Source organism: Uloborus diversus, chromosome 8, assembly GCF_026930045.1.
Source record: "Uloborus diversus isolate 005 chromosome 8, Udiv.v.3.1, whole genome shotgun sequence".
Taxonomy (NCBI): domain Eukaryota; kingdom Metazoa; phylum Arthropoda; class Arachnida; order Araneae; family Uloboridae; genus Uloborus; species Uloborus diversus.
Window position 1 is genome coordinate 148,653,806 of NC_072738.1, and position 17,061 is coordinate 148,670,866.

The 17,061-nt window shown below is 30.8% G+C and overlaps 2 protein-coding genes across 3 annotated transcripts in view; one reads left to right on the top strand and one right to left on the bottom strand.

The window, feature by feature from the left end:
* LOC129228188 (eukaryotic translation initiation factor 4 gamma 2-like) overlaps positions 1-4,669 on the bottom strand; it is a 31,853-nt gene extending 27,184 nt beyond the window's left edge. For both annotated transcript variants that reach the window (XM_054862852.1, XM_054862851.1), the window contains exons 1-3: positions 4,632-4,669; positions 3,027-3,139; positions 312-446 (exon numbers count right to left, since the gene is read on the bottom strand). The gene's annotated coding sequence lies outside the window, so the exon portion shown is untranslated. The remainder of the gene's footprint in view (positions 1-311; positions 447-3,026; positions 3,140-4,631) is intronic.
* Positions 4,670-5,913: 1,244 nt separating this feature from the next.
* The window catches only part of LOC129227300 (palmitoyltransferase ZDHHC18-like), a 37,351-nt gene continuing 26,203 nt past the window's right edge, over positions 5,914-17,061 (top strand). Inside the window, exons 1-6 of the mRNA XM_054861837.1 lie at positions 5,914-6,118; positions 7,457-7,532; positions 9,941-10,275; positions 11,440-11,600; positions 12,512-12,670; positions 13,530-13,667. Of these exons, the coding sequence (XP_054717812.1) occupies positions 10,055-10,275; positions 11,440-11,600; positions 12,512-12,670; positions 13,530-13,667 (679 nt within the window). The 5' untranslated portion in view covers positions 5,914-6,118; positions 7,457-7,532; positions 9,941-10,054. The remainder of the gene's footprint in view (positions 6,119-7,456; positions 7,533-9,940; positions 10,276-11,439; positions 11,601-12,511; positions 12,671-13,529; positions 13,668-17,061) is intronic.

Below are 17,061 nucleotides of genomic sequence, written 5' to 3' on the forward strand. Positions count from 1 at the left end.
TTATTTCTTTTCCAGTTACGATAAATAAAAAACAAATTTAAAAACCAACTTTTTCCAGACACCTTTTATTTCTCTCGCGACTTTCTGGTTTTGGGGTGAACGTTTTGCACTAATATAGAGGCTCTTTGTTAACCTTGAAATAGCTATCTGCTGCATTTTCTTGAGAATTTGTGCTGTATTTACGTTGGTTTTCACTTTAATCATATTGTAGCAAAAGCTAATTTGATCATTTTTCATTTAAAATATAAGGTTCCTTAAAATTTTTCAATTTTCATTTGAAAAAAAAAAAAGGTTATAGTCAATAAATATACCCTCGAACTCTTCGGAAAACTTGATCATTTTTTTCTTCTGGGGAGACTGCATCTCGTTTAATGCTGCTTGGAGGTACCCATCTGCGAGTGGCTGCACTGCCTACGCTAGCGGCGTCTGGACGAGGAGGTTCGTCCCTGGAGAGAGAATAACAAAATTAATTAGTTCAGATTCCAAATAAAGCTCACTGATTCGCTAAAAAAATATCAATAAAAAATGTTTTTCATTATTATCTTCTTTTCAAACATTCAATGCAACATTTTCATCTGATGAATAAATTTAAATTTTTTATGAATGGTGAAAAAAATTTCATTTACAGTGAAGGTTGTTATCGTTTGTGAAACAAATACAAAAATAAACTGTAGAACAGAGACTTGGTATACATGTTGACCCCAAAGCAGAATATTTGACGATGTCCTGCAACGTAAAATCATTTGACGAAAGTTGTTCTTCAAGTACTTCGAGCATTGTATGACCTATGCGACCTTTTCCACTAATCAAGAGCATTAAATCAAAATTGTTTCATACAAGAGGTTTTTTCTTTCTTGTTTTAAAACTTCATTGTTGCTATGCATTTCTGTGGAACTTAAACTGATTGAGGTAATTTATATGCTTTCTAAAATGCATAGAAAGAGCAAAGATACAAAATTTTATAAAAAAAATTACCTAAGTGTCAAACCACCTTAATTTTACATGGCATGAAAGAGCAATTAAAATAATGTTAAAAAAATAAATTGTAAAAATAATAAATAAAATTATTCGAGTGTAGCATATAATAAACACTTCAAAACTTTCTAAATAATTGAAATATTTTTAGGATGCAAAAAAGGATTGAAATCTTAAGAAACGCAATTTTTGGCGATGGACATGTTTCAATGTTGGCATGTTTCCAAAACATACGTTTATGAAAAAAATTGCAGTGAATGAAGATAGATTGGAAAAAATAAGGAAAAAGGGAACCAGAAAAGCTAGAATCTTTTCTGGTTTAGAACATGAAATTTCTGCAGAAACTGCCGTTTTTCTACAAATATCTTCCAACTCAAGATAAAATTTGCAAATTCTACAGATTTCTTTAAGTTCAATATTCAAAATAAATCTAAAGTTCCTGCAGATAACTTATCAAATTGAACATTTTTCAACAACATGTGATAATTTTTAGGCCAAGTGTGTGATACCGAAATGTTTTTACTTTCTTCTATATCTAATATATATAGAAGTAAGTATTGGATTCGTGCAAATTTTCAAATTTCGACGGATTCGAACGTTTTGAGGTGTGCCGAGTCCATTTCGACCATTTTTGGAGGTACAGATGTGATATACCCCCCCCCCCCCCATTTGGCGACATCTGATTTTTTGCACAAAATTTAAATATTTTTCTCGCCAATGAAGCGATACTTTTTTAAGAATGGCATCCCTGGTGAAACTAACCTGTGTTTGGCAACGCGAATGCAATCTCATTCAAACTTGTTTACTTGGGTTGTTTACTCTGTTTTACGCAGGAGAGATACGTGTTGTTTCGTGCAATATATCTTACAGGAAAGCTTATTTTGTGTTAGTTTAAATTCAGTAGTTGTGTATTGAAGTAAAAACATTTGAAAATGCCAGTTTCTTCAAACTTGAACGTTAATTAAAAGTTAACTCCAACGTGGTGTGTATCTGTAACGTGCTATTGTCATATGTTTTGTTTTGGACTGAGTATGAGGATTTATACCATATATAGGTAAAAGTTCTTTATTTTAGAATTCACATAAAAACTCTCACTTCTGAAATTCTTGGTTTTTTACAAATCCTTCAGGGGTTCTTGTAGCTTTTAACTTTATTTTTACTGTATGTAAATTAATTTTACAAAAATAGTATGGTTATTTTGTTCTAAAAGTTAATTCTTATCGATGCCACGAATTATTTAGACATTCTATTAACGTGCCTCCTTTAGGTACCGAATTTCTGAAAATAAATTGACTCCAGCATTTTATAAAAATATAAAGGTGTTATTTTATGTAAAATATAGCATGTCTGGATAGCAAATAAATGCATGGTTTTTTTGTACTGTTTATGTTTAGAATGTTCTGTTGAGACATTTCTACTTTTCAAACATCGAAATTTGAGTAACTAAGCGCTTTTTTGGCTGAAATAGGTATGGATTTTGGAGATGTTTTCCACTTTAAACATCGCGATTTGAATCGCTTTGCTCTTTTTTAGCAGAGTATGAGAAAAGGTTTTTGTTCGATGAAATGCATGTTGGAAAATAGCTTTTATTTCTATTGGTACATATTTCATTGGTGAGCTGTTTTATTAATTTGTCAATTTAAGCATTTTAAAAACTTTCTAGTAATTGTTCTTTGTGTACAAAACCTTTCTAGTTTCTGGTATTTTGAAGCGTATATTTGTGATGTTTTTTTGTTGTGGTTTTATGTTGTTTTTATACATATTGTGTTCTGAAGTGCTTTGATCATGTTTTTTTACCTGATTTTTTCCTGTTGGCGCTAAAAAAAGCATTGCTAAAAACGATGTATGACATATGTCGTCATATATCGTTTTCTTGGCGACGTTTTCTTGGCGTCAACAGGAAAAAGTCGCCGAGGGTGGGGTATATCACATCAGTTCCTTTTTGGAAATTGTCTGTCTGTGTGTGTCCAAACTATCATGGTATTTTCCAATCAAAATTCTTTTATTTGCATATCAATTACAGTGATGTTTTAAAAATGTGAAAGTTTTACCTTCCTCCGGAGCATCGAGAAGCACTCCCCGATCCTCTCTGCCTGTCCGTTGTTACGTTTATTGTGACCACAGCAGAATAAAATGTGAGCTTAATTGTTAAGGTACCTTTACCCTAAAATGAAATATTTTAAATTGACAATTTTACTCAGACAATACTCTAATAAACATTACTAAATTAGTAATACTACTTTTGTTAGAAAAGAAAAATACTTTAAAAGTTATACATTCAAAATAATCTTAACAACTTACCTACTGTTTTAGAAAACACGAAACAAACAGTCAATTTTTAAAAATATTAAATTACATTCACATACTGTAAATTTATATTTCTGCATATAATTTAACACTATCGTTTATTTGTATAACTTATGTATAAAAACAAAAGTTTTAGTAGGTAAAACAGGAGAAATATATTTCAGGTTCGTTCTAACAATCAACGAACACATGTGCAAATTGGTATTAAACTTTTGTTAAACTGTGGATATATTTGAATAGAAAAAAATTGCTATGAAATTCAATGCTGTGTAAGTAGTTGTAACTAAATAAGGATTTGTTGAAAGATTTTAAACCACATGCAAAAAAAAATAGAGCACAAAAGAAAACAATATATACAGAGCTTTAATATAGGAAGACAGAAAAAAGATACACTTATGCTGATGTGGAGATTGCTAAATTTCAACTAGAAAGAATGTTAAAATGGTGAAGAAATAACATCGTTGGTTTAAAAAAAGGGTCATTTCAGACAAAATAAAAAAGGGACTGGAATGCATATCTCACTGGAATGCATCTAATAAAGTTGGAGACTTCATACAAAATATTAAATAACCAAGAAATAAAATCCTTCAACTGATAACATAGATCATCTTTGAAGAGTTATCATCACAAGAGATTTGTCATATATGCAAATGTTTCTGTTTGAAGAAAATCTTACCAAAAGCTAGGAGCAGATTTAATATTTCTAGCTAAAAGTTCATGTTCATCTTTTAAACTATCAAACTTAAGTGTTAAATAAAGCATGAAGTTACAAAATTAACTCATTTTCAAAAGAATAAATGAGTATGGTTTAAATCTGAAAATCGTTGCAGTACAAAGACACGAATTTGAAAAAGTTTTTAAAGGAAATTAGTACGTTTGAACAGATTAATAAGTTTGAAATCATAAGTTTTACTACATGTTTGTATATAAAATAAATTACACACCTGTAAAAGAAATAAATAATCACGTATATTTTAATGCAAAATATTTCATTTCAATCTACTGTATTATTACGAAAAATATTAAGGTTTATTATCAACCCAAGAACATTCATAAAATTCCTAAGGCTTTAAAAATTATAATTCGGTAAAATAAAAATTATAATATTTATACAATAATTCATTGTTCACCTTAAATAAACCTAAGCGTCATAAAACCAAGATGGCAGAAATGCAGTTCACTGATCCCAACAGTCGACTCGTGAAAAGTTTTAAATCACAAAAGAAGTTTATTACTAAAACATGGAAATGAAAAGAAACTTTTAAAATTTCCTTTCAATAACTTTTTTTATTCTAAATAAATGAAAAAATCCAATTGACTGAGCAAAAAAAGATAAACACTCTACTTACAAAATAAAAAGCTTTGTCCGACACAGAGAGCCAATTTAAAGATCTTACTCAGATGTAGTTGCATCCCTGTCACACAAAAACAAATACATCATTTTGGTTGCGTTCGATGAGCACGACCGAGAGCGACCGGTTAGTTAATCACGTGACAACTAATGATCACGTGCTCCAATCAACCAATCAACTGCTTAGAATGGTAACCAGTGAGGTAACCGGTTGATCATAGAACGCTGCGGTAAGTAACCGGTTACTTACTGGTTAACCGGTGAGGTTCGTCGAACGCACCCTTTGTAACAATGAAGAGATGATTCACTATTGTACTGTAGGTAGCGCTTTACAAATTAATTAATTTTTTTGCAAACAAAATCGCAGAATAAAATCTAAATCATAAATTAATAGAATTCTTCTGGCACATAAAGGAGCAATAATGGTAAATAAAAGTATTTCTATTTTTTTCATGATGGATCTTTTCTTTTATAACCAGGAGCTTTTGATGGGGGAACAGAAAAGAACCACAAAGACTAATAAAAGGATCCTTTTTGCTTAAAAAAAATTAAACAAATACATATGTTGCAAGCATAGAGAGAAAATTGGCATTTTAAGCAAGTAAAACACCTTTATCATTTTTGAATTTCAGGTTCCTATTCTTGTGAACAAGAGTGCACCGAAGAAAAACTTTTAGGAGGGGAGAGCTCTCAAACGGCAATTAAAATGCTATTTCTAGCTTTTTCAACCATAGAAAAGAATAATTATCTACCTTTACGTTTTTAGTGATAAGACAAGCTATTAAACTACGATTTTTCTATACATGTGTTTTTGCTTTTGTCAGTGGCGTAGCAAGAATTTTTTTTTTGTTTTTTTTTTTTTGGAGGGAGATATAATCAGCTTTATGCCTTTTATATGATTAAAAAAGAAAACGTACTGAGTTTTGGAGGGGGATACCGGAGATACATCCATTTTCCCTATATTTCTTCCCTTGTGTACGCCATTGCCATGTGTCACAGCGTCACCTTCAATTTTCAATTCATTTATCACGTGGTATATTTTTAGTTCAATTTATGTCTGCAACATGCGCTGCAGTGCACTGAACGTGGGAAAACAAATTTGCGATGCGCACCACATCTGTGTCGTCTGTGTTTTCTTTTTTTCCCCCATTGGTTCTGACCAATCATGTAAGTGATGTTCTTGAGAGATAATATGATGTTTTCTTTATAGAGTCACACTGTATAAAGCAATTTTTTAAAAAAGAAATTAGTAGCTGATTCGTATTTGTAGGTGTGAAATATCTTATTTGTGGATGTTTCCATCTGAACGTGAAACATCACCACTATCTGGACAGAATCTTTGCGCTATATATACAGTATTTTCATGTTTATTTCCAGAGTGACACATGTTTGAATGCATTTGTTTTTCTTATGCGGAGTAGATTTTAAGAATACATTTTCTGGTTGATGCGGGTTCTCCGAATCAATTATTTTTCTGTCCTTGAGGTAAAGTAGAATCTTCGCTTTTTATCTGTCTTTGTGAACAATAAACCATGCCTTTTGAATTCACATGAAAAAATATAATTCTTCCATTAAAATAAGAGGGAAAAGGATGAATGAATTTAATTGCTCCATCACCATTCGTAATGAACTTATATTGTTCGTTTAAAGCGCTATTTTTCAAATGGACGTAGTAAATGTTAATTAGTGGTCAAAACGTATTCATAAGTGTTCTACACTAACGAAAATTATCGTGTTTGAGCTTATAATTGCTAAATGTAGAAAATTAGAAGAAACTGAAGTGTTTAACTGTATCTGTATAATGTATACTTGCTCAAATGTTAATTTCTTTTTAGTATAAGCTTGTAGTGGTGAGCAAAAGAAGCAATAGTATATAGCTAATCCCGTAACACTGATAATTAAAATCTGTATGTATGTGTGTGAGTTAGAAGTGACCTCCCTTTACTCCTCGCCAAAAGGGAATGGTATGCTATGCCATTACTTTACTGTATATAGTAATAATTAGCAGGGGCAGGGACACCAATCAAAGCTTGTCCTGTATCCTCAAAATTCATTGTCGGGGTTGGATATTCTATCAGGGGTGCCCATCAAGGGGGGTCATGGCCCAGTTTGGGCCATTTAGATTTTTAGGGGGGTTTTGAGGGGTATTTTTCTCATTTTTAGGGAGAGTCTTTCTTTTCTTCGTAAAAATAAATGGGATACTCTTAAGGTGGGGGGCACCCCTGATTCTATTATTTTCAAAATGATTCATATTGACTTTTGCAAGGGTGCCCCCCCCCCCATGAACACGGGCGCACCCCCTTGAAATTGCAGAGACCCCCTCTCCAAAAAATGGAAAAATACCCCTCAAAACAATCTCCCCCCCCCAAAAAAAATTTAATGGCGCAGTCTGCACCATGCTTCCCCCCCCCCCCCCCAAGCCTAGGTGGGCACCCCGTACTTTTGATGATTTTAGACCAGCGGATCACCTATGATTTGAATACTGTAAATAAATGCAATTTCCCCCTGATTTTCCTAACTCTTTAGAACTGTGGTCTAAATGTTCATAGATTTGGTTTTGAATTCAAACATTTTGAGTCAATAGGTATTGATTAGTAAATTGAACTGATTCTCTTAATAGACATTACTTCAAGTGAAAATTGATTTTAAAATTCCTAATTTCAAAAAATTGTAGCTTTAACTTTTTGTTGAAAAGTTAAATGTTTAAATGAGCAAGTTTAATACAAAAAATATATTTGAATATAATAATTTTTGTTCAATTCTCCTCTATATTAAACTACTTGTATTTATTATTATTTTTATTTATTTATTTATTTTTTGCAGTTCTTAACTTCATAAGCTCATGTCTGGTACTCCTTTACCTGGCTCCATTAAGCAGTTATTTGATCACTCCTATGTGGTATGTTTTGTTACTTAATCATAAATGTTTTATTTGATTGAATCGAATTACAGGTTTCAAAAGAACCCTGTTATGCTGTAAGGGTTGAGGAATATATTGTGCAGGCTGAGTTATAATATAACAAAATAGGAACTTAATTTTTGCAATATGTGAATTGAACAGTAAACACTACAATGCTAATAGACCTTGAACTTAAAAATTATGTAATGCACAATTTCATGTAGCATTTATCTGCATAACCAACTGTCTTTGAATAAAATGTACAGACGTCCAAATCACAATAATTAAACTTATAGCCTAAGCAAGATTAAAACTTATATTGGAGTGCAGCAAATTGTAACTTTGGCTGAAATTACATAGAGCTCTTAAAAAAAATAAATAAATAATCCAGTCAAACATTTTTATGCTGATCATGAAAGGACCAAGGTGTTTGCTCTTTTTAACTGATTGCTTGTATATAAATCATTTCACAAATTTTGAAACTAACATTCAGAATATATCTGTATATTAGCAGTTCAAAATGAGTTTTATCTGCAATGAATATTAAAGCACCAATATTACAATTAGTTATTCACAAATAAATATGTTTCACAATCCAAAGAAATTGCATTATCCTGCATTTCTGCTAGCTTCATGGTTTGCATAACAGCTCCATTTTAAAGAGACACATGGTATTTTCTGTTTATTATGATTTCCAATTTTAAATTTAAAATCTTTGAATTAAGATGGAAAGATGAAAAACTTTCAAAATTTAATATGCCTAACAATTTTTATGTTTGCAAAGTAAAACAGAGGTATTTTTCAAGCTTCAAAACCTATTGTTAACTTCTGATAAGTTGTGCGAGTTATAGAGAATTGCGTTATATAGGTCAGCGTTAAAAAAGATTCTCTACTGTAATGGGTTCTCAGGGAAATACATAAAACCCACAGATTACATGGAATTCGCAAACGTCCAATTAAGACGAGTCTATCTCAATAGGGAGGGAGGGGGGTAAAAATATGATGCTTGTGTGTGTGTTCCTCTCATTTGAATGTGACTGCTTAACTTAGAGACTAATATACATCTGCAAAAGCTGGCAGTGCTGGCGTCAGGGTTTCCGCTACGGTCGCATTTTTCGCATAATGCGAAAACACTATCTGAATTGCGAAAATAAAGAAATGCATTTTCGCTTTTTTGCTCAAATAAAAAATAAATTAGTTTTTTAAATAAAGAAGAAATGTATGATCCTAGAGAGGAAGCGTGCATGGCGATAATCACCTTAATCTTTTTTAAATCTTAGCTAAGATGTTTAAACTACAATTAAGTTCAATAATTATTAGTCTTATCCAGCATTATGTCCCCCCAAAAACTGCTTTATTAGGAGGAGGGAACTGCAACATTCTAAACACCAATCATGTTTCTTTTTTTATTTAATGTTTTAAAAAAATTGCTGTTGTACTTATTTCTTCAAGGATGTCACAAATGAAATATGAATTTTATTTTCAACTGGAGATGAAACACATTGAGGCATATATAAATATATGAGAATGTGTAACATTTTAGCATTTTGCTAACATTTTTCCATCAATTTTAGCTTTTATGCTAAAGAACTTTTGAACTCAGCTTAAACCCTGGCTGGCGTTCATTTCCATCTGTGAGCCAGATGTTTGCTTTTGCCTTTCCATCAAGTTGGTGGTCAGACTGTACTTGCTTTGTGTTTTTTATTTCTGGAGTACCGAAGAAGTTGGTTAATTTGCTTTGAACTGTCTGAATGTCTCATCCTTGCGGTGCTGTTTTTCAGAGAATGCTCCTGGATACTCTGCCTGAAACAAGCTGTCATTTGCAATCCTATCATTTAAATAGTTTGATTTTTTTTTTAAATTCATAATTTAAATTCATGTTAAGGGAATTAAGCTTGAAATTCTTCATATTTATTATTATCATCATCGCTTTCATCATTTGTTCATCTGTGTCAGCTTAAATATGAGCTACATTATCCTTAGCAGTAAGTATATTGAAAACAATAGCTTTGGCATCAACAAATATGTAATTTTCAAATACTTCTCTACTCCAAATTAAAAAGAGGACCAGTGTCACTTCTACCCAAGATTCATGAATCATAATTCCCTTTTAATTGCTTTAGAAGAATTTACTTTAGAAGATTTGCAAGAATTACTTCAAGCCGGGCTTGCTTGTTAAAAGGGAGTTATGTACCTTAAGGTTTAACACTGTGCCAACCAAGTATTTCTGACTTCCTCGTTAAATATGGGTTCTGTTATATAAGTGGGTTCAACTGTAATCCTGTAGTCAGGGGTGCCCAAATTTTTATTTATTTTTCGATACCTAATTGTAGAAATTACCAGTGATTGTGAATATTAATTAAATATGCTGTTTTATATAAAATGTATAATATTTTTGCTTTTTTCAGTCGGCTCCTGAGATTACATTCTGTGAAATAAGATGGAAAAAAAGTTCGTGAAAACAAGATGATATTGTTTCCTTCCCCAAAAATCCCTTCCTCCCAAACCCTTTCCATGAACTAATGAAAAGTCAATTGAAAGCTGTTGACTATTCAAGAGTCCTCACTGAATCACCCAGCATGCCAGACAAAACCGGCAAGCCGTTTGTCCGGAAATATGAAGTATTCCCTGGACAAAATAAATTCTACTGCAATGGTCGAATTATGATGGCCCGACAGACTGGTGTCTTCTGTTTCACCATCTGTTTGATTGTGGGAACTTGCACATTATTCTTCGTTTTTGAGTAAGTGTTTTTTGAGGTAAAATCCTTTTTATTGCAATTAAATGAAACTATAAACTACACAGGTTTTAAATTTGAATTGCATCGTAAAAACAATTCAGTTATAAAGTTAAGCTGCAAAAACTTTAGATTGCTGTATTTTCTCAGTCATTTATGTGTAGTTGTGCATCCTGCTGCCTGACTATTTTCTTTTACATGAGAAAAAAACTTTTAATGCAAACACCTTTTCAAATTTTAGGACAGCAATTCTGAAAACATAGCTTTTCTTAAAATATCAAACACGAGTTTGTTTTTAATTGTCTTTGAAAAGATTCAACTTAATAAACCTCTTTTTTAAAAAAATTAGCAAAAACATAGCTTTTCTAAAAATATCAAACACACAAGTTTGTTTTTTATTGTCTTTGAAAAGGGGGATTAAACTTAATAAACCTGTTTTGTAAAAATATTAGCAAAATTTCTTGATATTAAGAAATATGTTTTTTTTAAAACTATGAACTAAAAATTTTCAACCTGTAGTTCTCGCAACAAAAAAATACATGTATGTTTTCCATTAAAAAAAATACTTGGATATTTTTTCCATAAAATATACCAATACCAATCACTTTTCTTATATTTCCCAACATGTTGGAGCTTTTGTATTTTACTGTAAACAATGTCTTTAAATCATGAATAAGTAGTTAGCTATGTTTGTACATAATAAATCTCTCCAACAGGTCTTCTACTTACTTTATTTTATTATTATTTTTTTTAATTAATAGTTCACTTTTATAGATTTGAAGTTTCCTAATGGGTGTCCAAAAAGTAAGAATTGTACATTTTAACATGTTAAAAAAATAGCTAATGTTTTGGTAAAGTTGGAAGATGTTAGCATTGAGACGACAATTTTTAATATTTTAAAGAATGTGCAACGAAGTAATAACTTTCTCTGCAATTTTGTATATAATAAAATATTAATCTATATTTTCAAGCAATTTTCTGTTGAAATCACTCATATTTTTGCTTATCTGCTTTTTACTTTGGTAAATATTACTTCACCTATATTCTGATTCCACTTGAAAATTTTCTAGTTGTGTATTGTTACTTTAATATCAGAAAAGCAAACTTTGTATAAGCCTTAATAAATAAATTTTCCAAAATCAAAATTTTAATGGTAATTTTAAATTTTAGCTGCCAATATCTCAGCGAAGAAATAAGTCCTGCTATACCTGCTGTGGCTGCAGTGCTCTTTCTTTTTGTTATGTCCACTCTTTTACGTACCAGTTTTAGTGACCCAGGTGTAATACCAAGAGCTACTCTGGATGAAGCTGCAGATACAGAAAAGCAAATAGGTAAATCATGTAGTTTTTATCCAGAATACTGAATATGCAGGCATTTCTCATATAACAAGGTTAATTTGTGTAAAATCAAAACCCTGGTATGCAAAACTTTTTGTTTAATTTAAATTATTCTGTTTACTAAATTATGTGTGTACATAACGTTACTCAGGGTATATTATTGTATTTCACCGGATTGTGTCAAAACCAAATTTTGGGCAGTATTGAAACCTTGTTATACGAAACTCTAAAATTATATAAATCAAGGCAATTGTGTACAGTGTTATATCAAAGTCCTTACAGTGTAAAATTTTATAATTACTGAAACTTTATTGCAATCAGTGCCAACAACTGAAAACTAAAATGAATACTGATACATTTCATTGCGAAGTTTTATTATATGACTTTTAATTAAAGACTTTTAGACTACTAGTGACTATGAAGCAAATGAGGGAAATGCCAACTACCAGATTCTCAAATTTTTCATAAAGCTGAAAGCGTAAAATCTAGGGATCTGTAGAAAAGAAAAAAAAAGATACAAATTCAAACCTGTGGTGACTAAATAAAATACTCAACGGGCCACTTTCTAGAAACCCTACTGCCGTCTGATAATTATTACTTTATTGATTAAAAAAAAAATTATTTCTATTTTATCACACTTAGTTTGTGATGTAAAAATAATCCCAAGTTATACCCCATACTATTCCATATTGCTGACAGACAGTGTTGTAGGTAGGCTTAGGGAGCAGGAGGCTGAACTCCTTAGTATAAATAATTGTATAAGTTTCCTCTTAAACATCCAACCTTATTTGAAAATACCAATACATTTGTCATAAGCTTTATGAGACAAAAATGAATTTTTCATGCAATTTTATGTTTCAAATTTTCTTTCCAGAGAAAATTCATTTATGAATTTTGAATTTCAGAAGTACCTAATGGTTCCAGCTCACCAACATATAGGCCCCCACCTCGTACGAAAGAAATCATAATCCATGGTCAAGCTGTAAAACTTAAGTATTGCTTCACATGTAAAATTTTTCGCCCTCCTAGAGCATCCCACTGTAGTTTATGTGATAATTGTGTTGGTAAGTTTATATTTATCATTTTTGTTGTTTGTGTTGTTTTATAGCCTCTTTTACCCTGTGTGGTTCTGAGCGTTTGTATCAGACACATTTTGTTTTCCGGAGATGGGTTGAAACTTAGATTTTTGATCCACAAAATTGATAATTTTTACAAATTTATCAGAAGTTTTTTAATTAATTAAAATCAGACATCATATTATATCTAACAAAATAAAATGATTAGAAAAGACTAAGAAATAAAAGTTATATCTATAACCTTACATAAAATTTGAACATAACGCTGATATTTTGACAGGGTTCACAAACACATGACCTTTGATATAACTCCATAAAAAAAATCACCTGGGATTATGGAAGGAGAGCATGGCGACCATTAAAGAAGAGTATTGTCAATCTTAGAAACTCATCAGCGAGGAAATCATGAACATATCTAAGATTGAGGGCAGGGAAAGCAATTGCATGCTTGTATTTTTGAATAACAGATGGCTAGCTATCTTATTCTGTGAAGGAAAAATGTAATAATTAAAAAAGGAAATGCATTAAAAGGATACCTTGTAACTTCTAAATTTGTACCTGGAAATTTCAATAAGAAATTTTACTCTGTGTTGGTATCTTTCAAATTTGCACTTTGTGCAAAATTATTCTTTCACAACTTTGATAATATTTTCAAGTTTAGTGGTTGATCATTGCCATTTTAGCTAATTAACATAATAAAACTTTTTTTTAGCTCTAGTGTGTGTATATTATTATTTATCTTTGAACATTTATGCACTCTAAAATTCATTTCTTGTACATGAATATTTAATTGATTTTAAAATTTGCCTAAAAGTATGCAATAAGTGATTATGAAATATTTTTGCAGAACGTTTCGACCACCATTGTCCATGGGTTGGCAACTGTGTTGGAAAAAGGAACTACCGTTATTTCTATTTATTTTTACTGTCTTTAGGTTTGCTGTCTGTTTTCTTGTTTGCATGTATCATAACTCATCTTGTTTTATGTAAGTATTTTCTGTTCTTTCCCTTTTTATTTGAAACAGTTGTAATTCCTTGAATATGTACTGTATTTTTTCATATTAGTCTTGATAGCATATGTTCCCAAAACATTAATGAAATTATGGAAAAAAATTTAATTAATGATTGAAACAGTGTTGCCAACTGCTCTGCGAAAATGGTGATACTCTGCAACTCTGCAAAGAAGCTATTTTGCTCCACGTTTTCGGACTGAACGTTTTCAAGCTTATATTTTGCCATTTTATCATGACAAACATGCAAATATGGGAAATTAAAGATGCTTACACTTAAATATTGAAATAGTATTTAAAGCTAGTTTATTAATTGGAAAAAAAATGCTAGTGCTAAAAATGATTAATAAAGCTCTAAAACAATTTTAGATGATTAGTTTTTATTTTTATTGATTTTTATACAAAATACCAAACTGACCTGCAAACTTTTAAACTGCTCCTCAAAACCACCACAGAAGCTCCTCAAATTGTTTCTCTAAGTTTGGGTAGTAGGGTTTCAAGTTTCATTCCAAAGTGTAAAATACTAACTTTACTAATTGAACACTTGGAAAAAGCATGGCAGAAACTTTAAAAAATAACTCAATAAAAATATTAACTGGAATAACTACATAACAAAGCATGTGTTTAAAATGTTAATCTTAAATTCATTAGCTCATTTTTGCTCTTGGTCATCACTTGCTTCGGCAAGTCATTAAAATTTACCCTGATGAATACCCGAGGAAATGGTATTCTTACTTTGTCCTGTTCTAATTCAGTTCATATTCAAATTTTGGTTTATATATTGATGGAATATTACTTAAAATTTAATGTTATTCTGTTATTAAGAAATGTAATGATAATGTTCCTAGTGAGTAATGTAGCAAAAAATTGTTCTTGTAACATTGTTTATTTGTACAACAAATCTTCAGTACTATTATAAACTAATTTGCTTAGTACATCAATTTCATTTTGATTAATAAGATATTTTTTGAGCCTAATTAACTCATCTTAATTTTATTTAAAAATAATAGTATTAATCAATAATTAAGTTTGGCAGTTTAATTTATGTTACTACTTAAAAGCTTAAAGTGGTTAGAATCAGCTTCTGACCCTTGCATGGCTTAAGCTGGAATCTGCCTGCAAAAAACCATCCCCGATTTCCTGCAAAAAAAGTGGATTCTCATTTCATGTTGTAGGAGGTGATTTTCTTCTTCAGTGCATTGAAATGGACTAGTATTTATAAATGACTGAAGTTAATTTTTTTTAAAAAAAAGCCTTATTATGGTTAGAAAAGAAAGTGTCTGACCAAAGACACACAAAATAATGTATTATCATCTGATCTTAAATTAGTTCCTCAAAAAAAAAAAAACAAAAGAAACATAGAAATACCTAATACTAAGCTTGCTAAAAATTCATCAGCAGTCTTTTAATGATGAGTCCTCATATCAGAGTTGAATATCAGAATGAGAACTGTTGTGCTTTTTAACTGAAATAGACATGAAGGAAAACATATTTAGATTTTTCCTGTTGTATATTTTTACATTATCCTGTGTTTACTTAGCTGTTCCAAATGGGCAAACTTTTAACTGCTGATGTTTATAAATGATTTTATTCATCACAATATGAAAGTTTGATTTTAAGTAGAATATAATTTGTGTATAAGTCAAAAAGTATTTCATATTGAAAGTTTTAAGTAATTCTAAAATTGTAATACAGTAAACTCCCAATTATCCGTGGAATAGGGTGGCAAAGCGACTGTGGATAAGGAAATTTACGGATAATCTGCAAATTAGATAAAAATGATTTTAATGTATGCAATAGCTTTTTGAGATCAATAAGACTGGAATACATTTAAACTGCAGATAATGTGATAAAAACATGTGTGAGAAATGCATGTAAGAGTTTGAAAACGATTGTTCATTATTGCTAATGTGTTACACACATGCACAAGCAAATCATGCAATCAGATTATCCTGCAACAGATCAAGCTAGGTTACACCAAAAACACAAAGGGGAGAGGAATTTTCGTAAGACTGATCCAGCCAGAGCCACTCATGTACGAATGTAACTGCGTAGGTCTAAAAATCAGAAAGTATTAAATATCTAAAGTAGAAAATAGTGTAGAGCTAAAAATCTGGTTTCAACTAGTCTTTTTTCGGTGACCTTAAATGGTTTGGGAGGGAGGGGAAGAGAGCAATAGGAATGCCTGAAAATAAACCTTGTACTAGTGAAGTTTTGTGCATTTATCTACAGTCGGGCAGTCTTGCATAATATAGGACGAACATGCGAATGGTGTTCACAGAAATTTTTCAGGCTCTGCAGAAAATATTTTTAAGCTACTAACGTTATTATTTTTTAAGGAAATTTAAAAAAAAAACCCCACAGTTTATTTCTGTTCCTTCCGAATATTTTCCTCTTTGCTTTTTTCTTGAGCAAAATAAATCTAAAAAATGATTTCTTCTTAAAATTGTGATTCAAGTATGATAATTTCTTAAAGACAAAGACTCAAAACAATGGAGCAAACAGTTGCAAATGGAGACTACTTCTACTATGACTATATGGTTTATTTTAGACAGTCTGAATCGCGTAAGAAAATTCAAGCTACATAAAATTCATGAATTTAAAAATTACTGGTCTCTATTGATGAACCCTGCTGTAAATTGAGTTTTAATTCGTTGGCATTGAGGAAATAAAAATCACAGATAATCTGCACCTTATTAATTTTACTTTTTTGACAGATAATATGCATGTAAATACAGTATTTATTTTTGCCAAAATACTTAATTTTAAACAAATTAGTAGTTTTTGTTGATTTGTTTACAAAATCAAATGTCTTCATATTTTTTTCAAATAAAAAGCAGCTAGGTTATATTTTTTTTAGTTAACAACCATATGTTGTGGCAAAAAAAAAAGTAATAATAATTAAATGACTTTAAAGCTTTTTTTTTTATGTTTGAATCTAAATTTAATTCTTCATTCAATTGTGATTTGAACAAAATAATTATTTGCAGGAAATTTTCCAGTCGGGATTTGTGTTTGCAGAAAGCTTTTCATTTTATCTACCGTTTTACGCTGCATTATCCGGCATGCCGGAAAAAAGCGAGGCTGACCAGCATGCTGGGAAATTCAAATTTTCGGGCATGTCAGATAACTTGAGGTTTATTTTGCAACAAAGCAAAAGTAAATTTCCCCAATCAGAAAGCAGACCATCATAAGGAAAAAAATAAATAAATCCTAAAAGTAACCTTCTTCAAAAAAAAGTGCATGTAATATGCTTGTTATTTATGGTATGTCATTATTAATGTATTTAATTATATGCCAATAAAGTAATCAATTCAGAAGCAATAATTGTTACTGCTATTTGTTCATAATTCAGGGTGGCGACAGATCA